Raw genomic sequence first — 26,649 nt, forward strand, 5'->3', positions numbered from 1 at the left:
TCATTTTTATGTTTCAAAAGGTGGACAATTCTACACCAATTATTAATATTGATGAAAAAAGTGAAAGTGGATGAAAATGAGTGACAGAGAATATATATATATATATATTAAAAAAAGAACAAAATAATAGAAGCATCTTGTGAGTTGTGACAGGTTGATTATATTAATCTTCTAACTTGTCCCAGTGAAATTGAATTATTCACAACAATCTTTTATCTAGATTAGTAGATTGTTCCAATAAAATAAAATTATTTATAAAAATCTAATCGACTTCTAAAGACTTGGTTTGGAATATTTGCAAAATTAACTATAAATATAGGCAATTCACCCATTTTTGTGTTTTTAATAGACATTAAATTCAAATTTTTCTTAATTTTTGAGTTTATATAGGAGTGTTTTAATAAGTATTACTGATTATTTTTTTTTTAAAAATCAATTAAAACCTTAGTGTGATTGGAAAAGTAGAATTAGGCGTAAGATAAGGATTACAATAACAAAAGTCATAAGAAAGCATTAGCGATAGTTTTCTTTTAAAAATCTCACCAACCATAAGAGACGACGTCCCCACCAGCTGACCAGCTTCCCACTCTGCTCTGTCATGTTCAAAGTACGCTACCCGTGGGCGGGTGGGAATAGTACTATCTTCACTGCCTACATTTTTTTTTTTTTTTTAATAACACAAAAAATGTATAACTTTTGCCATAGTTTTTCGTGTGACTGAGTGTAATTGGTAAAAAATAAAAAATTATTTGTTTGAAAGTAGTCTGCTGCCATGTAGAGGAGAGTTGTAGCAAAAATTGTGAGTGTATTTATGGTGGAGTAAAAAAATTTTTCCCGTCGTCTTTTTTCAGACAGCGCTGAAACACTTGCCATCCATGCAATCGCAATCTTCCAAACTGTCCAGCTTTGTCTTCATTAATCTAACCAATCCTTTTCCTTCACCCATGAAAAGTCTACATTCAATGAATCTAAAATTGAAAATCCAAAAAAAGAAGAAGTAAAATACGAGCTTAATTCTAAAGGACACACATAATATATAGTACGGAATTAATATCTTTCTACACACCCAACCATTCTTATACCATATTATCAATATAATTTACCTCATCACCACGTAAGAACAAAGAAGATTCTAGCAAATAACATTTTGACAAGGTCAAAATAAAACACCACCTAATACCACCATCATAGGCTCTGCTATTGTTATAAAATCAACAAAAGGAAAAAGACCCATCACATTTCTTTGTCATTGAGTTTCAGCCATGGGAGAGGTAGACTCAGCTTTCATACAGCCCATTGACCACAGGCCAAAGCTCAAGCCCATCGAGGTAACTGATGAAATCCCAGTTCTTGACCTCTCCAGTGTGCTCAACTCTGAAAACAGTGACCAACAACTCATCTCTGAGATTGGCAGTGCATGCCAGACCTGGGGGTTCTTCCAGGTGATCAACCATGGAGTCCCAGCTGAGCTTCTCAGAAAAGTAGAGGCTGTGGCTAAGGAATTCTTTGCTGGGTCTTTTGAGGAGAAGAGGAAGGTGCAAAGGGACGCGTTGTATCCCATGGGGTACCATGATAGTGAGCACACTAAAAACGTTAGGGATTGGAAGGAGGTGTTTGATTTTTTGGCCCATGATCCCACAGAGGTACCAGCCTCGCATGAACCTGATGATGAGGGAATTAGAGTTTTGACCAATCAGTGGCCTCAGTACCCGCCCGAGTTCAGGTACTTATTTATTTATTTTATTCAATGAAAGAGTTCAGGTAATCTAGTTTGCTTATCCTAGGTAACATGCATGTGTTATATGAAGTAGCAAAATGTATGTCAATTTTTTTTTTGATCAAGGTGATTTGGTTGAACTGAGAATAATTGTTATTTGTCCGAATAAAGAAAAAAAAATTGAATGCAAATAGAATTTGGGGAGATATAGGTACATCTGGTCGAAAATTCTGTTAGTAATTATTGGTGGATTTATGAAAGGGAGAAATAGATCATTCCAGAGTTCTACCAATTTGTTAACTTTTCATAAATCAATTGTGAATTTCTACAAAATCTTGAATTAAGTTGGTTGTCTGCAATTTTTACATCAAGAGAGAGATTAAAATTTATAGAGCCATAGATTAATCTCCATGTCAAAATGTCAAAGTCCAGAACATGGTAGGCCTCTAACAGTGCTAATGGCCACATGGGATTGACATTCTGCAGTCTAGGTTTGTGCACAAAGCTGGTTTGAACCTCCAAGATTTTGGTCCAAAATCATATCAAGTAGCAAAAGGAATTTTGTTGGCAACAACATTTCCAATTGGCATTGCAGATTCATGTTCTGTTCTCATATCCTATACCAGGGAATTTGTTTATTAGGCACTAAGCCATGTTAACCTTCTAAATTCTGATTTACTTCCTATACCCAGAAAATAAGGAGGGGGGGGGGGGGGGGGGGGAACTTTTTGCTACTTTTTTGTTTTTGTATTAAATTTTATTAGCCATTGTTCACTTAATTCTGTCTTGGAAGTTAAATAAAATTCCATTTTGTGGGGATTAATTTTTGTGTAATGTACTTGATATTTCCAGGGAAATATGTGAGGAGTATGGCCGAGAAGTAGAAAAGCTGGGTTTCAAGTTATTGGAACTTATTTCCCTGAGTTTAGGCTTACCAGCTGATCGGCTAAGGGTCTTCTTCAAGGACCAAACCAGCTTTCTCCGGTTCAACTACTATCCTCCATGCCCCTCCCCCGACCTAGCTCTTGGTGTTGGCCGCCATAAAGATGGTGGTGCCTTAAGTGTCCTTGCACAAGATGATGTTGGGGGACTTGAAGTGAGGCGGAAATCAGATGGAGAGTGGATTCCGGTTAAGCCTATCCCAGATGCCTATATTATTAATGTTGGTGATGCTGTTCAGGTACTATTCATGAACTTTGAACATTCTGTTGAAATTTAATTTATGTTATGTATCATGGGTGGTAATGTGTGAATCTATCATACAGGGTGGTCTTTTAACCATATGATGATATGCATCTCTTACCCCATCTAGGTGTGTGAGTTATGTTTAATTACCAATAAAAAATGTAGAAATTCATTAAGTATGTGATCCTTGTGCAAGTTAATGAGCCATTAACACAAAGAACTTGAAATTGATCACATACTGATGACTTGCACAAAGGAACCAACCCCACCCCATCATTTCTAGTCCAAATTCATTTGTGGTTCAACAAATGTTACCCTTCCATTCCTATTGGAGTTAGAATCAAATATTGACCATTATGTCTGTTTATTAATCGACACGGGATTTATATAAATAGTGAGATAATGGTGGTGTTTGTATAGGTTTGGAGCAATGACAAGTATGAGAGTGTGGAGCACAGGGTGGTGGTGAATTCTACCAAGGCAAGGCTGTCTATTCCGTTCTTCTTCTTCCCAGCCCATTATACCATGGTGAAGCCTCTAGAGGAGCTAGTCAATGAGCAGGACCCTGCCAAATACAGAGAATTCAACTGGGGAAAATTTGTTGCCAATAGAAACCGAAGTGATTTCAAGAAGCAAGATGTGGAAAACATCCAAATTTATCATTTTAGAATATAAGAGTAATTGTGGCAGTGTAAGGTTTATAAATCTACTAGCAAGAATGGGTTGTTTTAAATTCTTGCATTTGACATGCTAATAAATAAAGAGTCTCAGGCTGTGGATACATATCGAAAGACTCATATTGGTTATCCTGTAACTTATTTCTGGATGTATATCTTTCTGTTTTGAAGTGTTTTTTTTAGCCCAATTTCAATAAGAATTTTGAAGTGGAAGCTCCAAATCAAACTGACCTTTTACACCAAGAAATATTTTGAGTCCTACTTTAGGATCATACAAAATCATTCCACACATTTTCTCTAGAAACAAATGGTCCACTGTTTTCACCTTGTTAGTGAAAATTTTCCAAAGTCCGACTTGAATGGCATGTGTATGTAAAACCAAATTTAGACTGACAGGATAATAGGCTGAAATTCAAATATGTAAAACCAAATTTAGCAGTTATTTGCGATCCCAGGTAAGATCGGTTCCTGATCATGGGATCCTTTTCTATCAGATAGGAAGGGCTGTTGCACAAAATGTACTTCTAAGTAATAGCAATTCTACTAAGTTATTCAGTAATTCCTTTTGACTATCACCTTGTTTTAGCCGATCTCAATATCGGGGTTTTTTTGTGGATTGCGGTTTCAATTATTGCTCCCATTGGACTTCTTATCTTAGGATATGGCCCAAACAATAAATATTCCTTTTTAGGTGGTCTACGAGCTGCTGCTCAATCGATTAGTTATGAAATACCATTAACTCTATGTGTATTAGCAATATCTCTACGTGCGATTCGTTGAAAGATAGAAGCTATATTTATACTATTCTGCAGAAGTTATTCAAATAGAAAGCGCCCGTTGGAATCCAATTTGTGAACCAGTATTTTCAGCCTGGTGGGAGAATTACTGGAGCACAATCTCTCTCAACTTTGCTTCGTTGAACAGAGATTAACACAAAAGGAAAATTGGGTGATTGGTATAAATTTAGCAAGAATGCGTTTAACTCTTATCTTTGCTGATAAATTAGTAAATTTTACGTAACTAGCACAGAAGAATTTAATTGGTGTAGACAAGTTTTCTGTGGGTTGGGTTCAAATTAGTTCAATTGGTAAAATTGAACAAATAAAAAATATTTAAATACAAATTAGACATTTTGAACTCGGTGATTTGTCATTTTTTCCATCTAAAGTTTAATTTTATCATTTCCAAAGTTCAAATTTATGTTTGTTGTCAACATTAGTACTGTATTAACTATTAAAAAAAAAATTAATACAAAAAAATTAATAAGATTTCTTTTAATTTTTAGACAAAATACAATTTCTACCCTTTAAGTTTAGTGAATTATCATTAAAAGAAAAGTTTTAATACTAAATTGACATTTTAGTCATTTTTTTAAAATAAAATTTTAGTAATTTCTTGGTATTAATAAAAAACAGTTAACAGATTTATAGATGAAAGGACTAATGTTAATAACAAATATAAATTTTAAGGACTCAAATGCTAAAAATAAAACATAAGCAACACAAATGATAGTTCACCAAATTTAAAGGATACAATTTGTAATTTAGATTTAAAAAAAAAAAAAAAATATAATGACTTAATGGTAAAAGATAATTATCATTGAGTGAATATTATAAGTTTAAATCCTATTGTATTAGAGGAAAAAAAAAGTCAGACTTAGTTCTCACTCTGCATCTGGGTTCAAGTTATGCCATGTGTATCAATACAATAATAATGGTTAAGTTTTAGACCCCTAGAAAACATAATATGTTTAATCTAATTTATTAGCCAAGTTCTTATTTAGGTTAATTATTCAAATCTAGGTTAAACATTCATCAAATATAACATGCACAACAGAAAACTAAATAACACAAGATATGATGACCCAAGAAAACCAATGAAATTAACAACTTGTTTCAAGGTAAAAAACCTGGGGGAAACAATCCCAAGAGAACAATCCACCATATCAAATTGAGATTTACCAATTCATAGTAAATCTAACACAATTACCAAATTGAGCTATGAACTCCTCAAACTTATTTGACGTGGATTTGCTCTCACATGAACCTCTAGTTCACACTTTAGATCTCCCACATAGACCTCTAGTTTATGACTTCAAGACCACCCTTGAAAGTTTAGATCCTGCACCTTTGATGATTGGTATGTAGCAACTTTAGATCTACCAGTTCAAATTATATGTAGAAAGATTCTGGTAGTGACTTTGAAAGGAGTAGGTACAGAACCTTTAGATCTCAAAAGAGAAGCTCCAAAGTTATAACAAAATGTGCCTTAGGGTTTTCTTTAAATACTAAGAGAATTAGATCTGAAACCCTAATCACTTACTGGGTTTAATGGGCTAATGGGCCGAAATTAAAATTTGCAGAATTACAGTTCGATCGTCTGAACCTTCTTCTTAATCGGTCGAGCCTGACAAGTTTTGTTTTCTTGAACCTGCAGCTTCCTTGTTCTTGTATTCTAACTTGCAGCACCTTGAGCATTATCTAATATATCTTATAAACTCTAAGATCTATATCTAGACAAGTTTGAGTTCACGGTTTGCCAATTGTTCTAAATTTTTAGAACCTAATAATAACAATAACAACAATCAAATCTTAGTGCGTGTTTGACATGAATTATTTTTGTCAACTTATTTTAATATTCAGCTTATTTTTGTTACTATTCATAGATTTTACTACACTTTTTGGTACTATTCATAGGTCCAACTGTACTGTTTCAGTTAAATTTTACCTTTATTTACAGTATTTTTAGCAAAAAGTTTTCAGTTTTAGCAAAATAAGCAGATCCCAAACGGACACTTAGTCTCAACTCTCAAAAATTTTAAATCAATTATGGAATTTCAGCAAATTAATCAGGATTGGCCACATGTTTTGACATAGTTGAACAATTTTCCTTGGCAGTACTAAACACATGCGCAAATGGTAAATCACATTCCTTTATCCAAACGCTAAAGTGGATATGGATTGTACTTCCTTGTACTCCATATTTTATATTTATATGCTCATTACATTAGCAAGCATATGAATTTATATATCATGTCATGCTCATTAATGTGTTATACTATGGGGTAACCCTATACCTGCCCTGTTTCATGCTTTGATTTTCTTCTTCTTTTGTATGTTAAAAGAAAGAAACGAGCTTTAATCTATTACCATATTGCATTTCCTTTTGAAGTTAAAAAAGAAAAAATAAAAATTTAAGGGGTTGACTTCCTCTCCTGCAATCTTTGGGACATTAACTTCATGAACAAAATTTCTTTCTAAACCAATTTGGAGAGAAATTCTTCAAACTTCTCATGTATCTATTTTTTTAAGTGTGAATTTTGAATATCTAACCATTGAATTTCATATTTCTTATGTTCTTAACATGCATATCAAATTTCATTCAAATCGGATATTATTTACTATTCTATCAATATACTTAATTTTTATACACAATTTAAGATCACAAAAACTTGAAATTTTAACATTTGTTTGATGACATAGAAATTGATCTTTGATCTTCTTGAAATTTTTCATGCATGAAGCATATAATAAAAACATTCAATCCAACGGTTAGATTTTCAAAATTTACACTCAATATAAAGATATATGAGGAGTTTCTCCAAACTAGTTCAAAGAAAAATTTTGTTTTGTCCACAAAATATTTAGACCTAGCTCTGGGTTGAAATGTAGTAGATCTATTCAATTGAGGTTGTTTGCATAAAACTCGTAGAAAATGAGCACAAAACTTTTGGACAATGCACAAAACTAGTAATCCCCATGCCACAAAAAAAGATTCAGTGCCGCTGAAGACATAAAAGTGCATTCCACAATTTCAATTTTCAAAGGAATTTTTTATCCATAAGCATATGAATATATATATATATATATATATGTGTGTGTGTGTGTGTGTTTAAAATCTTCAACGATATACATATGTTTTTAAAATATATATGAATATAAAGATATATTGACAATATGAAAGATAAAAGAATACACTGCGTTCCTAATATACATTTTGAAGACCACCCACATTTTGGTTCTCGTATTTTGAGGAACCTTAAATTGAACTGTTGTATCAATTTTTGCTGGTAAGTTACCCTCTAGGTTCTAGTTAATTTTATTTTAAAAAAAAAAACATAAAATTTATATATTTGCACACAATTATTTTTTCGGATGAGTTGTAGTTTGAAGTCGTGGAAAATTCTAAGTTGCTACTAATTTGGAGAAGTTTGAATTTGGTGGTTGGCTTTGCCGGCAAGGACAAGGTGAAAGGAGAAGAAGAAAGAGATTGCATTTACTCTTAATTTTAAATATGGTATTTATTTTGAGGGTGGGGGAAGGGAGGGATTTGCATTGAAATTTTCATGAAAAACAAGGATTTATCGAATCGATCAATTTCACTTGTTTGTTTTGCAATGGGCCTTCTCAATATTTCTTCAACAATTCGAACTTCTTATGCTTTTTATTTTTAATTGTTCTTTAACAATTGGAACTTCTTATCCTATTGACCAAACGTCTGTTAAATTGACAATAGGCCTTCCCAAATAGGTCGACCCTTAACACACACACACACACACACACACACACAAAACTTACTAACTGCTGTCAGGAATTCTTTAATATGTTTTAATTCTATGGCAACGACTCACATTTCCTAATAGCTTAAATTTTTGAGATAATTGGTAGTTTATCATGGTATCAAAGTGAAATAAATTAATTTCAATTCTTGTCTACTCTCACTCTCATTTAAAATGTTAAAAATCCAACGTGTTGGGCCTAACTTAATAAGAGGGAGTTTGGGCCCACACGTGAAGGGAAATGTTATAATTAAGGTTAAATAATTGAATTTACCATTTCCTAAGTGTTCAAACTTTTAGGACAATCCATAATCTATTAATATGTTTATACATATACATATTTAGGTTTTTTATTTTATTTTTTTATTTTATGTATATGTGTAAATGTATGTATGTATGTATGTATAATGAAAACATTCAACTTAATGATATATGTTGGAATGTCATTAATTAAAGTTGTTGGGTTAAAAATGTATCGACCCCTTGCAATTAATTATTAACCCAAGTTAATTAATTAAGTTCAATTACATGTAATAGTGTGGTAGCACAAACCTTTATCCCAATACCCAATTGGATTTGTATTGTAGTGACAATCTTTCCCTCGATGCACGAATCCCAGTACGTGACTAACTAATGTGCACGGATCCTAGTACATGACTAACTCTAGCAACTTGAAGAGGTTTTTGGCTGCAAAGTTCTTTAGTTTATCAACAATGAAGATTAGGAAGCTCCTTGGTTACAAAACCCTTGAAGTAAAGACGCAGTAGCTTTTTTAGAGAGAGTAATGAACTAGGTCGCTTTCTTTTTATGCGCGACGACCATTAAAATAAGCTTTATATATGTCTAGGGTTGTGAGAAAAGAAACCCTATACAAATATTTCAGCATAGGCTGAAAATTAGATTTGGAAGTTCTGATTTCATAAGTCAACTGAAACAGTTTGTCTCGAGCTTTTGTCGAGCTTTGACTATAAACCTCGATAGAAGTCTTTCTATCGAGATTGCTGTCGAGTTTTAATGAACAACTCTTCTTCACGTGTTTTTTGGTCAGATCTTCATGGTTTTAACACTTGACTTGAACAACATGTTTCTTGAAATCTTAAACCCATCATAGATCTACCAAATTACAAGTAAAATGCATTTTGTCAAAAGATTAGCTAATTATATAAAATATGTCCCTAACAAAAGTTAACATTGTATATGAAATGAGAGAAGAACAAATAATTTGGAGTTGTGATGCATTTGTGAAAAAGAGGGGTGGGACGATTGTGAAAAAAGTTGCTACTAGTGTAGGTTATGCAGTCAGGAGGGGTAAGATTTTTTATTTGGCTATAAGTTGATATTGAACAATGCTTGCACTATAGTAGACGATTCTTAGACTTGCCAAGTTCACCAAAGGCTTCTTGACCTTTCGAGCCATTAGATTTGTACAAAGCAAGGTCAATGTTAGTAACAACACAAACTATAATATGAACAGTATTAGTTATTTAGGGTTTAAGTATCTTGAACCTGAGACTCAATCTCATCGAAGAAATGTTACCTCATCGTGCCATCTATCGAACACCATGAGAAATTTCTTGTCCATGCTCCTATGTGAGTACAGTAGGCTGTTGATCTTAATATCCCTTTGTTGGGGGTACTAACCTTTGGTAGTTTTGGTCACAATGTAGGTGTTTATGATCTTGAAGACCCCTTGGTTTGTACCAAGGCAACAATTGAATTTTTCTAATATACATTAGGGGTAACTTGGAAAGACACAACCTTAAATGGTGAAGGAAATTCACCAATAAAGGATGCAGGGGGAATTAGAATCTGCCCTCAATAATAGCCATAACAGGCAAAAAGAGCTCATTGCCTTCGACTTGTATTGAGTTTTCAAGGCGGGTTGTACCACACATCGACATCATCAAGGATGGTGTATGCATATCGAAAAATAGCCATTGCAGTAGGGTAATCTAAATACTTAATATACTTCCCTATCTATAAACTAAAGACCTTTGGAATAGCAAGAAGAGAGGGGAAGAAAGGACTTACAAGGAAGGGGAAGCTACTGACAAAGAATGTATAGAGCGGTAAGATGGCAAAGATTGTAAAATAATGGGAGAGAGTTGCAAAGAGGTTAGAGAATTTTGTAGATCAAATGGCCACTTGAACTAGCACAATAATTGTTTTCATTAGCCGAAAAGCAAAAGCCCAAAGTCCCATGCCTCTTACAACCAAAAATGACAAGTATGCATGAAGTATGAAGCGACAAGACTAGCTACCATCATTATTATTGTTATATACCAACGAGCAACAACAACACATCGCTTGGATTTCTGACTACTGCTTTAAATAACTTTGAGAACGGTAGCATAGGGGATTAATATACGATACATGGGCAAGATTGTAACTTCATCATTAACACGTGTCAACCAGGTTGAAGACTGGTATATGTGACCGGTGTATAAATCATCTTGGTATGTTGTTCACCGTGCCAATCTAAATAAACCCACAAAAAGCGAATCAAGAGGTCTAATCAGTCATAATAGCATTTATTACGCCAAACAACCCACGTATCATTTAATGCGATGTGGCATGTGCCTTTGATGGGAGTCCTAGCCATTTTGGAAGCACGCACAGACTGGTAAAACAAATGGGGGCACATTCATTGAAAGTTGCATGTTAAAGCAATGATGAATTCCTAATGTCAAGCATCTGCTAATTGAGGTATTAAACACCCCCCCCCCCCAAAAAAAACATTACTGAGGGTATGAAACTTAAAACACAAAAGCTTCATATTAGAAATTGATCTTCCATAATACTAATTTAACCTTCAAAGTGTTTATCATTGCATTGTGCATGCTATTTTTAACCTATATATCAAGATCATCATGAAACCCCTTCCAAATGATTGCAAGACTCTAACGAGGAACTTCACACGCTAGATGACTCCAACACATCTTTAAGGAAGCTACTAGTGTGCTAATGTACTGGCTAAATTCGGTGCCTCTCAATGTACTGATTATGTTGCTTTTGCTAACCTGTCATTTGTGGTGGAGAACTTGCTAGCTTTTTATAAGGTCAAGCTATTTTGTAACCGAATGATTAGTATCTAACATATCATAATGACGTCATATTACCAAGAGGGAGAAAAAAAAAATAGTGTTGCGCTAATGTATGCAAAAACTAGTGAGACTAATCTTTTGTAAAAGTTGCCATCAAATAGCCTTCTCCATTACCTAACCTACTTATAGTTTTCACATATTATATGGGCTTATAATTGGAGAAATTGAGTGCCTAGCCCATTTCTTTTTTTTAATACAAAACGATAATAAATTAAGACATTTCCCTTCGTAAGAGCATTTGCACTGGGTCTTGTAAATGGTATATGTTGGGAAATTTTAGCATCAAAGCACAAAACAAGCCATTACCCAGACTTTTAATTGTAAAATTTTTTATAATAGTGCTACAGTACAGTCTTACTTGTATAACAATACTGTAGTAATTGGTATAATATTAAATTATTTTTTTCTCTCTACTCCTCACACTCTATCTCTCTTTGTCTCCCACTCTCCCTTTGATCTCACTTCCCTCTTCTATGATTCTCTCTCTCTCTCTCTCTCTCGGTGTTGGGTTTTTTTTTTTTTTTTTTTGCGTGGGTCCAGCATGGGTGATATGTTTCTCTCTCTCTCTCTCTCTCTCGGTGTTGGGTTTTTTTTTTTTTTTTTTGCGTGGGTCCAGCATGGGTGTGGTTGGTTGAGATTGGCGTGGGTATGCTTGGTTTGACGTGGGTAGTGGGTTAGTTGAGATCAGTTGGGCCTCCAAGTTAACAAAACAGAGAAGCAAAGATCAGTTTAATCTCTACTGATCTACTGTGTTTCAATGGTGGATGGCTATGGTGGCGGTGGGTTTGATGAGTGTGGGTGTGTGTGTGGTTGGGTTTGTGGTTGATGTGGTGGTAGTGGTGGGGGGTTGCAGTGGTGTTGGGTGTTAATGATGGTGGAGGTGGGGGTTGCCATGGTGGTGGTGAAGGGGTGGGTTGGGTGTTGATGATAGTGGAGGTGCAGGTCACCATGTTGGTGGTGGGGGGGTCGGTTTCACTGTTTGCTGTTGTGTTGTGGGTCTGGTTCATAGGTGGTGGTGTGGATGGGTGAATGATGGTGATGGTTGATTGTCTATTGTGGTTGTGGTTGTGGAGGTTTATGGATTTGGGTGTTGTGTGTTTGGCAGTGGGTAGCATGTTGATGTGGTTGTTGGTTGCTTTAAGGTAGAATGTGAGTGGCAGTGGTTTGTTGGAATGTGAGTGGCAGTGGTGGTGATCTTTAAGACACAGTGAAATGGAGAGGAAGAGTGGGTTGATGGTGGTGGTTTTGGTTGTGTTGATGGTGGTTATTGATGACAGTTGTGGTTATTTATTTATTTTTATTTTTTCTGGTGGTGGTTGGGTTTTTTTAATTGTTTTTTATGAAGAGGAAGAGGGACAAAGAGAGAAAGAGTAGAGGAAGAGAGAAAGTGGTGGTGAAATTAATATTTTAATGAATAGATGAGATAAATTACATATTAGATATTATACTTGTGGAGTAACCATCGCACACCCTTGGTGCGATGGTCACTCTACAAGTATAAGTGCTTGTGGGGTGTGGGGGTAAGGGCCGGAGTTCAAGTCTCCAGGAGGGAGCTTCACACACATATACACATAGATTAGGCTAGAGTAGAATTTCTATATTGTATAAAAAAAAAAATGTTAGGTGTTTTGTAAAATAGTATGATATAATAGATAAAATAGCTTTTGAGATAGTAAAATAAAATAATTTTTAGAAATCAGATGTAAATGTTCTAAAAGACATTTTGTCCATAAATTGGCTCCCAATATTTGTGTTGAATTACAATAAAAAAAAATTCAAAATAAAAATCCATCATCCATACATCACAGTGACATAGCTTTGGAAAACATAGGTAGAGGACCCTTTACCGAGGAAAAAAAAGCCTTTTTGGTGGTCACCCCAAATGGCCAGTGATGACATTTTTTTTTTTGCTGAATGAAAAAAGGGAGATCTTCGGTGTGAGCTCATCGACCTCACGCCATGTAACGGCAATGGGTAATACCACGTGTACCATACGGGTCTTGCTGGGGCTATCGCTCAAACCGCTCCTCTTTAGGTGCATAACGAGAACTCCTACCGTCAAGCCACACCCCCGTGTAGTGAATGGCTGGTGATGACTCAAACACATGCCCAATTTCCTAGTAATTACAGTGACACCTACTTATCTTAAAACATTATTATTTGCCGCATGACGCATCATCCAAGTGGGTCACGTCGGGGTCTTCTAGTGTTCTTGCCGATGATTAAAAAATGAAATGTTGAGAAGAAAAAGGTGCAAACACTATGAATTATTTTGATTCCAAGGAGCTTATACATTTTGATACGACTCTGAACTTAAACAAAGTTCAATGAAGTTATGATAAGACCATTGGTAAACAGCCCTAGTACGATCACACTCAATTAATGCTAGAATCAACTTCACCATGTTTTATTATGTTTATAACTTTATAATCCTCATGTAATTTGTTGATGTCGTTATTCTTCAATTAGTGATGCTCAAATGATTGCTGTAGGCCAAACAAAATAAATCATTATGATCGCCAATAAAACATTATAAAATATGGTATATTTACTGGACCATGTTGGACTTTGTAGAATTTAACTGTGTTTGATCCGAATTATGACCCGATCCAAAATAATATTATTATGGTTTTTAATGAGAGATTTTTTGAGACTTAGTCCATGGAGCGGAGCTGATAGGTTGCCATCGGGAAAAATTATTGGCCCGTTTGGTAGTTTATTGTGAATCCTGTGCACAAGATAGAAAAAGAAAACTGTACTGCTATATCTTGTATTTTTTTTCCCATGAGAATAGTAAAATTCCTGCAACCCTGTAGATGTAGGCAAATTTCTGAACTACATAAATATTGTTTTGTGTGATTTTTTTTTTATGTATATTTTTTCTCTATTTTTGCATTTCACAGATCTAAGAATTTCGTGGATATTCCTTTCAGACCATTGCTCATAACACAACAATGTTTCTTTTGGATTATACTAAAAGGAAATTGGGCAAGTTAATTGATCAGCACGTTAAACATTTTTAAATTATCAAACCCTTTTCCTAATCTTCTTGACCCTATATTATTATATCAGAAAGTCATTTGTACTCTTCCCATAGCAAATGGGAAAAGGATCCCTCCTTTTGAAATGAGAGATGTTTTTTCCGGTTAAATTAAAGTTTCCATAGCCATCACCAAACTTGTCTCCCAAGAATTGTAGGATAATATTTATGCAAGGAAAAAAAAAAAGCACCACGACGTTTTATTCAAGAAATACTGAATAATTAATCATCAATCTCACGCTATAAATTAAAACCTATACCCTTCCTCCCTCTACAATCTCTTCTTACAAAGAACAAGAAAGTAAACCAATCTCTTTGCACTAACAAAATCACAAAAAAATGGGAGAGGTTGATCCAGCTTTCATCCAAGAACCTGAAAACAGGCCTAGAATCTCCTACATCGAAGGTGAAGGCATCCCAGTAATCGATCTTTCTCCATTGCACTCCCCCAACGATGTTTCTGCCTTTGAAAGCCTTGTTAAAGAGATAGGCAATGCATGCAAAGACTGGGGGTTTTTCCAGGTGATCAACCATGGGGTGCCGTTGGAGAAGCGCCAGAAGATTGAGAAAACATCTAAGAGGTTCTTTGCGCAGAGTTTGGAGGAGAAGAGGAAGGTGAAAAAAACTGAGAAGCTGGTGTTGGGTTACTATGACTCTGAGTATACCAAGAATGTTAGGGACTGGAAGGAGGTGTTTGATTTTATTATAGAGGAACCCACTTTATTCCCGAATTCACATGAGTCTGCTAATGACAAAGAACTCGCAGGATGGACTAATCTGTGGCCTGAGTACCCACCTGAGTTTAGGTAAGCCTTCAATCCTTTGCCTCAATCTTTCTACAAACTGTTTGCTCTAGCCCAAGCAATCTTAGATTAATCCTGTAATTTTTGTCATGTGTACGCGTCTTCATAACTAGTCCTTTATCTTTTTTTCTTTATTCCGAGAAGAGTTTTCATAACTACTCTTCTTAAGGTTAACATGTTAGTGATTATGTACATGGTTTCATAATTGTAACTGGGAGAAGTTAGAACTCCAAGCCAACCATGCATAAGCACCGTGGGATCAAATTTTTTCTATATATAAATAAAAGTAAAAAATAAAGAAGTTCAGGACAAGTCTTTTTTAGGTCCTTATGAGTTACCATCTAGCGTGAAGTAAGATAATTTGGCAGGACTTAGTGCTGATTGAGTTATGGAAAAAGTTCTGTAAAAACTATTTTCATCTATTCACTAAAAAAACAATGAAATTTGAAGTCAAGTTTGAGACCCAATTAGAGGAATTCTTTCTGTTTGATTTTATGGATTCCCTTAACCATTGCCCAGGGAAACATGCCAAGAATATATTCAAGAGATGGAGAAACTAGCATTCAAGTTGATGGAACTTGTGGCTCTGAGCCTAGGCTTACCAGCAGATAGGTTCCATGGCTTCTTCAAAGATCAAGTCAGCTACGTTCGACTCAATTACTATCCGATATGCCCTTTTCCTCACTTAGCGCTTGGTCTAGGTCGACACAAGGATAGTGGTGCCGTGACCATCCTAGGTGAAGATGGTGTTCCGGGATTAGAAGTGAAACGAAGAAAAAATGGAGAGTGGGTTCGGGTCAAACACATCCCAGATGCTTATATCATCAACATTGGTGACAATATTAAGGTATCATCCCTATGCGAGAGGGAGGGAGTAACTCCTGGACTCCCCAATAGCAAATTGTGTTTACTTGTAGGTGTATATATACGTAACATAATTATCATGTTAGTTGTCACATTTTTGTCTTATTAAATCAATAAGGTTAGGTAAGTTTAGGGGTGTGTGTGTATAGGTGGAGCTCTCCCCTTTATGAGAGGGAGGGAGTATACTCCCAGATTACCTAATAACAACCCATATTTACTTGTGAGTATATACTCCCTCCCTCTCACATAGGGGTGGGCCCTACCTATATATATATATATATATATATCTGCGATGACTTTAGGATTTATTTTAGGAGGGTCAATACTGTTGTAATTTTTGTGTGCTACAACGGGTGTAATTTTTTGCTAATGAAGAAGAAAAGTGTAGGGAAAAATAATTTCATTCTACGGCCAATGGCAAAGTAAGAAAGAGTCAGAGAGAAAGTTTATTTATTTATTTATTTTTAAAAAAGAAGGAGCAATTTTAAAAGTAAAGCTACTAACACAACACTTTCACAATAAATTGTAAATGACAAATTGTTAAAGATATGTAAAACAGTGATGTCAATTGTGGGTTTATATAAAAACCAATTAAAACTTACCACTTAACTTTTATTGTAAAATTAATATTGTGGAAATAACACTAAGATGATTATATTCAAGCTTATTTCAGTCGGGATTAAACAAAATTTAGGGTTAGGGTGTTTAAAATTTTATTTTAGGGGTCAAAACAAAAAAAGAAAAAAAGAAAAATTATATATAATTTTTGTTTTTTTGGCCAGATCAGTGAACCCCCTGAGTTGGCTATAGAGCTACCCTTGATATATATAGCTTGAAATAAGGTTTGGTGCATGCATATATATAAAGAAGGGTGGTGTTTATATATATATATATATATATTATACACACTTGTTATACACAAGTTTACATACACATAAAAATGCATGGAAAGTTTACACACACCTATAAAATGAACAATGTTTTTTGCATTTTATAGGTGCGTGTAAATTTGTATGTAACAAGATGTATATAATAGTATTTACCCATATATTAATTGCTTGAGTAATGGTTATTACACACAAATTGTTTACACAATTTTACATGCACTCCAAAAAGTAATTGAAAACATAAATTAACGTCATGATTAATTTAGTTACTTTTTCAGGTGTGTGAAAACAATTTGTGTGCATCAAATTTAACCCTAAATGCTATCTTTAGTGTCATACTTGTAACCAAGGGATATTTATTCAATCTAATTCTGTTTTAAGAAGAGTTTCAGCATGATACTAACATGCGTACTTTTCAAAAGAATGGAGTATTTTGTTGGAGTTAATTTTTCTTGAATGCATTAGAATTCATACTCTCCTACGATCCTAAGTCTGATATTATTAGGACAGGAAATGTGTGAGAATTTTGATAAAAGTAAGAGGGTAAGAGCATTTACGTTCAAAAATAAAATAAAATGCATTTTACTATTACCCAAAAATTGCTTTATCTATTTTAGGTACATTACCATTCTACGTCTCGTGCATTATTTTCTTACCAGTTACCACTATATATATATATATATATATTGTTAATGTGGAAATTTATTTTTTAGATATTACCCCGGTAAAATGTAAAAACCTCAATAGTGTTGCATTTCCAGGTGTTGGGGTCATTATAAACATTTGGTGTTACAATAAATGTAAAATAGATAAAAATGCATTTTAGAGCTCCGGATGAAAATGCTCGAAGTTGTCTTATCAACAATGTTCAAATCCTAGTCTGTGTAAAATGCTCATATATTACTTTTTCTTTGTGCACTCCATACATGTATGTATCTAAAAAATGATGATAAAATTACTAGCCAAATTAGAATTAATAATCTATCCCTATATTAGAGCTTAAATGTTTTTAGAGGCTTTTATAATTGACTAGTTTAACTTAAGCAATGGAAATTGTTCAGGTTTGGAGCAATGATGAGTATGAGAGTGTAGAGCACAGAGTAATGGTGAATTCAGAAAAAGAAAGGTACTCGTATCCATTTTTCTTACTACCGGCACTTTCCACTGTGGTTGAACCCTTGGAGGAGTTGACGAATGAGCAAAACCCTGCTAAATATAGGGCATACAATTGGGGAGAGTTTATAAGTAACAGAAATCAGAGTAATTATCAAAAACAAAAAGTTGAAAACCTGCAAATTAGTGATTTCAAGATACCAGAGTAAGCTGGGCTGGAGTAGTATGATCAATTGGCAAGGAATAAAGTTAAGCTCTATATTGTTCAAGAAAATGGGACTTCGAAAGCATGATTTGGTTATCTGCTCGGAGATGAGAAATATTGTGAATAAATATGTATGTTTCAATAAATTTTCCTTATATCATATTACAAAAACCGTTTATTATATACTTTATGAGAGAATAAAATATGAATTACAATGGTTACGAATTGAAGTTATTGATGTTAAGTGTATCATCCTAATAATTTCAATAAAGTTGATGTTTGAATAATTATGAATTTATGAAAGTTAGACTACCTATCTTGTCTCTATGCGTTTAATAAAAATGAACAATACTACAAATACAAATTTTTTCACAACCACTGAGTTGCAAAGCTTCTATAAATTCTAATCTAGATCTACCACTGATTTCACTTTATTACTCACCATTAACAGCTTGCCATTTAAGCAAGTGTTAAATTTTTTGTGTATCTAAATTTATTGAATAAAAAATACTTCTGTATTTTGGATACAATATGGGTCATTTTAATAGATAATGTATTACATTGGCCAAGAGAGTGGGTCTTATTATTATTATTATTTTGGTTAAGTAACCTTAATTAAAATGTTAAGATTACTTCACTTTTCTACCCACCATTAATAGTCTGCCATTTAAGTAAGTGTGAAATTTTTTGTGTATATAAATTTATTGAATAAAAAATATTTCTGTGTTTTGGATACAATATGGGTCATTTTAATAGATAATGTCTTACAGGCCAACATAGTGGGTCTTAATATTATTATTTTTTGGTGAAACAACATTAATTAAAATGCTAATGCAAATAAATATAATATATAATATATTTATATTATTTAATAAACAGGCCTTTTTTTATTTGGGAAAAATATTCCAAACCCTTCTTATATTTTTTTTATTGGATGTTAATTTTAAAAACTTAACCATTAGATTGCATGTATTTATTATATTTTTCAAGCTTGCAAAATTCAAAGAAAATAAAAAATCAATAAAATATGTCATCAATAAAATATTTAAATATCAAAATTTTGTAGTCTTAAATTATATATATAAAAAATAAGTTTATTAATCGAATAATAAATAACATTTAATTGGAATAAAATTTGCTATGTGTGTTAAAAATTATAAAAATATATAATCTAACGATTAAATTTACAAAATTTACCTCTAGTAAAAAATATATAAAAAGAATTTGAATGTTTCTTTCTGCCTTTATTTAGGCCTTAAGACAATGCGGAGCCACCTCTGACAACAGCAATAATAATGGAGAAGTTCCGTAACCGATGATTATTGCCATTAGGAAAATATCCATAAATTGAACAAAGCAACTCACCCAAGCAAGCACAAACGTCACATCCTTAGAAAAATAGCAACCATATATACAAAATCTTAACTTAGTTTTAATCTCCTCGTACCAATCGGAAACCAAAAACCCGTCCAAGTTTAAAGTACATAAATAAAACTCAAATCTCACACGTATAGAAGTACCATACAAAATCTTACCTTAGTTTTAATCTCCTCGTACCAATCAGAAACCGAAAACCCGTCCAAGTTCAAAGTACATAAATAAAACTAAAATCTCACACGTATAAAAGTTAAAAAACCTACCATTCCTTCATCACCACCCCAATTCTTACAAAACAGTAAAAAAATCATTCACCAATTACCATGGGAGAGGTTGATCCAGCTTTCATCCAAGAACCTGAACACAGGCCAAAAATCTCCTACATCGAAGGCGAAGGTGTCCCACTAATCGATCTTTCTCCAATACTCTCTTCCAACAATGTTTCTGCCGTTGAATTTGAAGGCCTTGTTAAAGAGGTAGGCAATGCATGCAAGGAGTGGGGGTTCTTCCAGGTGATCAATCATGGGGTGCCTTTGGAGAAGCGAGAGAAGATTGATGGTGCCTCGAGGAAATTCTTTGCTCAGAGTTTGGAGGAGAAGAGGAAGGTGAGGAGGAATGAGAAGAAGGTTACTGGTTACTATGACACAGAACATACCAAGAATGTTAGGGACTGGAAAGAAGTGTTTGATTTTGTTGTAGTGGGTCCCACTATAGTCCCTGCCTCGCATGAGTCTGAAGACAAGGAAGTCATTGAATGGAATAATCAGTGGCCTGAGTACCCTCCAGAATTAAGGTAAGTTTTTTTAACAACAATTAATATATGGAAATCATTATTATAGGACTATTGTGTCCTAATTCCTATAAGAGATCGAGTGGATGGTACATTTTATTAACTAGTCATATAAGGTTAACATGTTAGTAACATATGAATGTGTCTTCATAACTGTTATTTGGGAGGACCCTGTGTAATTGATTTAGAATTGAGATTAATCTATCAAGAATTATGATCTAGTTTGAAGCCCAATTCAAGGGATTCTATTTATGTGATCTGATGGGCTCCTTTGACAACTGACCAGGGAGACATGCCAAGACTACGGTCAAGAGATGGTAAAACTAGCTTACAAGTTATTGGAACTTATTGCACTGTCCCTAGACTTGCCAGCAGACAGATTCCATGGCTTCTTCAAAGATCAGATCAGCTTCATTCGACTAAATCGCTATCCACCTTGCCCTACTCCTGAGTTAGCGCTCGGTGTCGGTCGGCACAAGGATCCTGGTGCCTTAACCATCCTCGCTCAAGATGATGTTGGAGGATTGGAAGTGAAGCAGAAAATTGATGGAGAGTGGGTTCGGGTCAAACCCACCCCAGATGCTTATATCATCAATGTTGGTGACATTATTCAGGTAACATTTCCATATCTTTAACTTTGCTAAGTACAAATCATTAATCATTCATATTAGTACTCGTCCAAAGGATATCTATTCAATCTAATTCTGTTTTAATTAGAGTTTCAGCATGATACTAAACATATGTACTTTTCAAAAGAATGTATCTTGTTGGGATTAATTTTTCTAGAATGCATCAAAATTCATACTCTCCTACTAGTTGGTTACCAAATGCTACCCATGTCTGACATTATCATGACAGGAAATGCGTGTGAAATCTAATAGAAGTAAGAGGCTAATTAAAAGCATTCAAGTTCAAAAATAAAAAATAAAATGCATTTTGTATTACCAAAAAATACTTTATCTGTTTTAAGTACATTACAGCTATCTTTGGATAGCGCTTAAAATGACCTGCGTTTGGAGTTTGGCGGTTTAAATAGTAGAACCCATGGCTACAGTGGGTCCCACGACAACTGTGCATACGGCAGATCAGGCAATTTTCTAGGTCCCACATGACACTATTCATATTTAAAAACTATTTTGTTATAATATTTTCAGCAATAAGTTTTTAGTTTTCAGCAAAAAGCGGTATCCAAACAGACCTTACCACTCTATGTTCAATGCACTATTCTCTTGTTACCACTATATATATATATATATATATTATTGTGAAAAGGGAGATCGATTCAAAAAACCTAGAGGGAGAGAGAGTGACAGGAATATACACGAAATTCCCAGATCTGTAAGATGCAAAAATAGAGAAAAATATATGCAAAAGAAAAAATAATTACACACAAGACAGGATTTACGTGGTTCGGCAATTTGCCTACGTCTATGGAGTTGCAGGGATTTCACTATTCTCAGGGGAAAAAAATAGAAGATGCGGCAGTACAGTTTTCTCTCTAAAAAACAATGTCAAACCATAATCTCCAAAATAATAGTTTTTATATCTTGCACACAGGATTCACAATGAGTTACAAAACGGGCCAATTGGCCTAAGCCTCCACTCTATGGATTCAGCCTCATAAAATCTCCTATTAAAAACCGTAACAATATTATTTCAGGTCAGGTCATAATCCGGATCAAACACAACTAAGCTCCACAAAGCCCAATAGAGAGAATATGTTTTGTGAGATTAAAATAATTGAGGTTGGAATAGGAAATTTATTTTTTAGATATTATTGTAGTAAAATGTAAAATTTTCAATAGTGTTGCATTTCCAAGTGTGGTGGTGGATTTTATGCATTTGGTGTTACAATGAATGCAAAATAGATAAATTAGAGCATCAGATAAGAATGCTCGAAGTTGTCATATCTACAATGTTTAAATCCAAGTCTATGTAAAATGTTCATATATTACTTTTTCTTTGTGTACTCCATACATGTATGTATCTGAAAATGGTGATAAAATTACTAGCCAAATTAGAATTAATAATATATCCCTATATTAGAGCTTAAATGTTTTTAGAGGCTTTTATAATTGACCAGTTTAACTCAAGGAATCAAATTGTCCAGGTTTGGAGCAATGACATATATGAGAGTGTAGAGCACAGGGTGATAGTGAATTTAGAGAGAGAAAGGTACTCATATCCATTCTTCTTACAACCTCCACACTCCACCGTGGTTGAGCCTTTGGAAGAGCTGACGAATGAGAAAAACCCTGCTAAATATAGGGCATACAACTGGGGAGAGTTTGTGAGTAACAGAAGTCAGAGTAATTTCCAAAAAAAAAAAGTTGAAAATCTGCAAATTAGTGATTTCAAGATATCAGAGTAGGCTGGGATGGAGGTAGTATGATCAATTGGCAAGCAATAACATTAACATTTAGCTCCTACTCTATATTGTCCAGAGTTGGGACTTCAAAAGCATGATTTGGTTATCTCAGAGCATGAGAAATATTGTGAAGAAATATGCTTCAATAAATTGTCCTTATACTATATTACAAAAATTGTTTATTTCATACTTTATTACAGAATAATATATGAAGTACATGTTAGGATATGTGCCCTTTAAATCCTATTGTATGATGGTATGTATGACATTATGTTATGATTAATAAAGTTGTTTTATTATTATCTAAAATAATGGTAACATGAATATTTGGACATTATCATATAGTCCATGAGATGCATAGTATGTGATTTAGTTACAGAAGATATAAATCACAAGTTCTTTGTAAACTCAGAATTTTAGTTTGTAGTCAGTGATGAAATTGGGCATTTCATCTGCGAAGACTATAACATATCGACTAAAATGATTTGTCTTGATCATGGAATTAGAGACTTCTAGTTGATATGTTTTAAGTGTTAAGACATATTGAACTGGACCGCTGTGAGATTTATTATTCTATTAACGACTATCAAATGAATAATTAATCTCACGATTTCTATTTACATCAATTCTCAATCCTGAAAGAATAATGAACCTGATCATGAAGTGTAGGTTGCTTTGATATATCAAGAGTGAGATCTAAAGTCACGATCAAAACTTCAGTATGTTGGGCAGCCACGTTTAATGTTGAGGGAACATATATTCTCAAGATAGAATTCATAATCTCTTAACGGAGATATAAAATATTCCCTTAAGATAAGTGTAATGGGTTCGGTTATTCAGAGTGTTAGGCCTAACCACTTTAGTAAGAAGTTACTAAAGTATATATTTATAAAATTGAATTTCATAAATATATGATGAATAACTTAAAGGATTAAACCGGATACTCAAGGATTAACATGTAGTAATCTTCAAAGTGGCAGTCAACATTTATGACTTTGTATTACTACGAATATTTTAATGAAGGGGTTGAATGTATAATAAAGTTTTGGGATATAATTTATTAATAAGGCCTAAAGTGTAATTACATTTATATAGTGGTATTAAATATAATTAATGGTAATTTTGGGCTTGTCAATAGTTGATAGAAAGGCCCAAAATTCATTGGAGCTAGTGTTTTATTTGTCCCTTTTGGTCCCACTTCAAGCCACATACTAAAGCCCAATTGTAAGCCAATCTTTTATTCTCCCTTGAACACATAAATATAAACTAATCGAGTGACCACACTTCTTGGGCACAAGTGGAATTGGAGTGAAGATTAAAAGTGTTCCCAAGTACTTTTAATCTTTGGTTTTGAATTTCACTGCACCAAGGTATGCTCTCTGGTTCTTAAATTCTGAAATTTACATAGTACATGTTATCAATTGCGAATGAAGTAGATCCATTAATTTTCCGCTGCGTATGTTTTGTGTGTGAAACAAACCATGTTTTTCCTACAGTACAATGGCTGCAAATTGAAGTTATTGATGCAAGCGTATCAACTATCAACCTGATAATTTCAATAAAGTTGATGTTTTAATTTTTTTGAATATATGAAAATCAAGCTACCTACCATTCCCTTGTCCCAAATTACATGAAAAAATAGGAGTTTTGTGCACTAGGTACAATGTTTGTTTTAGGACGTTTTATAAGCAAAGGATTAACCCTAATTAAAATTAAACCAAATCAATAAGAGGGAAAGAGAGGACATGTGATGTGGAATAAAGAAATACATCACTAAAACACATCAATCTAAAGTATAGTTGTCAAAATCCTAAAAAAATTACTCATCAACCCATAGTAGAATTTTCAAAAACGTAAAAACTCACCAACTTAAACCAGAGTTTCAAGAAATAATAATAAAAAATTGCAACAAATGAACAAAGATGTTAGAATTATAATGGTTAATGATTAAATTCACTATTTCCTAATAACTTAAACTTTTGGGACAATCAGTAATCTATTATAGTATGTTAGAATTATGATTAAATAATTAAATTCACTATTTCTTAGTAACACAAGTGTGGTGTTGGCCAAAAATTCTACAATAATTAAGTTAGCATTCAAAGTTCCTTGAATTAGAGTATAGGAGTGGCATGACAAGAGAGGAGTCATATTTAAACATCATTCAATATTATTCTTTAGTCTGATGCTCTGATGATATTATATATAGGCTAAAAAAAATCAATATGGTTATCATCAATATCAAATTAAAAATGTTCTCAAAAAAATTAGTTGACGTTGAATATCAATTTAGTCCTTAACATTTTAAATATGTCAATTTAATTTTTAACATTTTGGTATTGTGTCAAAATAGTCACTGTTGTTAAGTGGCAGATAAAAAATGCCAATGTGGCTAAGAGTAATATTTAAATATTAGGCAAAAATGCAAAACTCACCCTCTAATTTTCACATTTTTTTCATTTTAGTCCTCTAATTTTCAGTTTTGTCATTTTAGTCTTCTAACTTTCAATTTTTGTCAAAGGACTCAGTTACAACTCATTTAGTGGCTGCCGTTAGAACTCCTGAAACAACGCCGTTTTGCATTTTTTTTTTAAATTTTTTTTAAAATTCAGAATTAAAAGAAAATAAGAAAAATTTGAAAAAAAAGAAAAAAAAAGAAAAGAAAAAGAAAACATTAAGGGGAACGACGACCCCCTAACCAAACTGCTAATGAACCCAGCGATCAACGTGAGGCCGTAGGTATGGCTCGTACTCGAGTCGAACGAAGGTAATGGAGAAATTTGTGAGTTTGGGAGCCTTGTGTAGGAGCAGGGCATCACTTTCGGTAGTGGCGAAATCGGCAGCGTTTTCGAATCAGTATGAATCGAAATCGAGAGAAGGAATGGAGGTCCAAAGATGGGCCCATCTTTTGGATAAAACGTTGGTTTTGATGGCTTGTTTTGTGGTCAAGAGGGAGAGGATGCTGATGAGAATTGACTCCGGCAAGGTGCTGATTCGATCTTCTAAGGTTGGTGTGTGTTTGCGGCGTTTGGTTCGCTGATCATGGCTTGATTCTTGTTGTTGTTGTTGTTCTTCTTCTTTGTTAGAATTATTGGTCGGGACATAGTGTCCGTAACGGTCATAGTATCCGTCAAGGTCATAGCCCTAGGATCTGTTAGAGTCATACTCATATCAGTCATGGAAGTTGTGGATAGAATCAGAACTTTCTTCCTCCATTCTCAAACTCAGTAATATACAGTGATGTGAACTTCTTTACCTTCTATTCTTCTTTTTAAATAGACAGGCGTGCTTGGGTTTGTTTAATTAATTATGCTATCCAAAGTGAAATAACCTCGGCTTTGATCGAAGAGATTTTCGGGAAAGAAGACGAAGAGGTGTATCGTCCGAAGAAGAAAACATTATGCAGCTTAATGTTTTCTTTTTCCTTTTTTTTTTTTTTTTTTTTTTTTTTTTTTTTTTAAAATAATTCAGTTTCAGTAGTTGAAAACTTGAAATGACCACAAATAACCCTTTGCCTAAGGACCAAACGCATAGGAGTGGATTTGCATCACAATCCTATAAAGTTAATAATATCATTCATCCATCGCAACCTAAACCCATTTAGGAACTGAAATATGAAGGCTCACGTTCATATGAAGGCTCACGTTCATATGAAGGGTTCTCACCGTAAAGGGGATAGAGAGAGATTTTCACAAAATTGTCACCTGACCAGTCTATATGGCATTTTAGGTGGCATTAATATTAATATTTAGGCAAAAATGCAAAATTGGCCCTCTAACTTTCACCTTTTTTTCATTTCAGCCCTCTAACTTTTAGTTTTGTCATTTCAGTCCTCTAACTTTCAGTTTTTATCAATGTAGAACTCTGTTACAACTCAGTTAGTGGCTGCCGGTAGAACTCATGAAACGACGCCGTTTTGCATTTTTTTTTTAATCGAAATTACAAGAAAATAAGAAAAATC

The 26,649-nt window shown here is 33.8% G+C and overlaps 2 protein-coding genes across 4 annotated transcripts; both read left to right on the forward strand.

Moving 5' to 3' along the window:
• Positions 1 to 1,129: 1,129 nt before the first annotated feature.
• Positions 1,130 to 18,528, forward strand: LOC112016205 (protein LATERAL BRANCHING OXIDOREDUCTASE 1). 3 transcript variants are annotated; one of them, XM_065761353.1, is made up of 3 exons: positions 1,130 to 1,723; positions 2,570 to 2,897; positions 17,897 to 18,528. In XM_065761353.1, the coding sequence occupies exons 1-3, from the start codon at positions 1,263 to 1,265 to the stop codon at positions 18,155 to 18,157; spliced, it is 1,050 nt and encodes a 349-aa protein (XP_065617425.1). In that variant the 5' UTR covers positions 1,130 to 1,262; the 3' UTR covers positions 18,158 to 18,528. The 3 variants fall into 3 exon arrangements, with proteins under 3 accessions (XP_065617425.1, XP_023904508.1, XP_023904530.1); XM_024048740.2 differs by lacking the exon at positions 17,897 to 18,528 and adding an exon at positions 3,323 to 3,749 and having other exon boundaries at positions 1,158 to 1,723; XM_024048762.2 differs by lacking the exons at positions 1,130 to 1,723; positions 2,570 to 2,897 and adding exons at positions 14,341 to 15,087; positions 15,604 to 15,931.
• Positions 18,529 to 19,801: 1,273 nt separating this feature from the next.
• Positions 19,802 to 22,946, forward strand: LOC112016227 (protein LATERAL BRANCHING OXIDOREDUCTASE 1). Its single transcript, XM_024048749.2, has 3 exons — positions 19,802 to 20,323; positions 20,607 to 20,934; positions 22,431 to 22,946. The coding sequence occupies exons 1-3, from the start codon at positions 19,854 to 19,856 to the stop codon at positions 22,689 to 22,691; spliced, it is 1,059 nt and encodes a 352-aa protein (XP_023904517.1). The 5' UTR covers positions 19,802 to 19,853; the 3' UTR covers positions 22,692 to 22,946.
• The last annotated feature ends 3,703 nt before the right edge of the window (positions 22,947 to 26,649 follow it).

This window comes from Quercus suber, unplaced genomic scaffold (genome assembly GCF_002906115.3).
Source record: "Quercus suber isolate HL8 unplaced genomic scaffold, Cork oak 2.0 scaffold_407, whole genome shotgun sequence".
Taxonomy (NCBI): Eukaryota; Viridiplantae; Streptophyta; class Magnoliopsida; order Fagales; family Fagaceae; genus Quercus; species Quercus suber.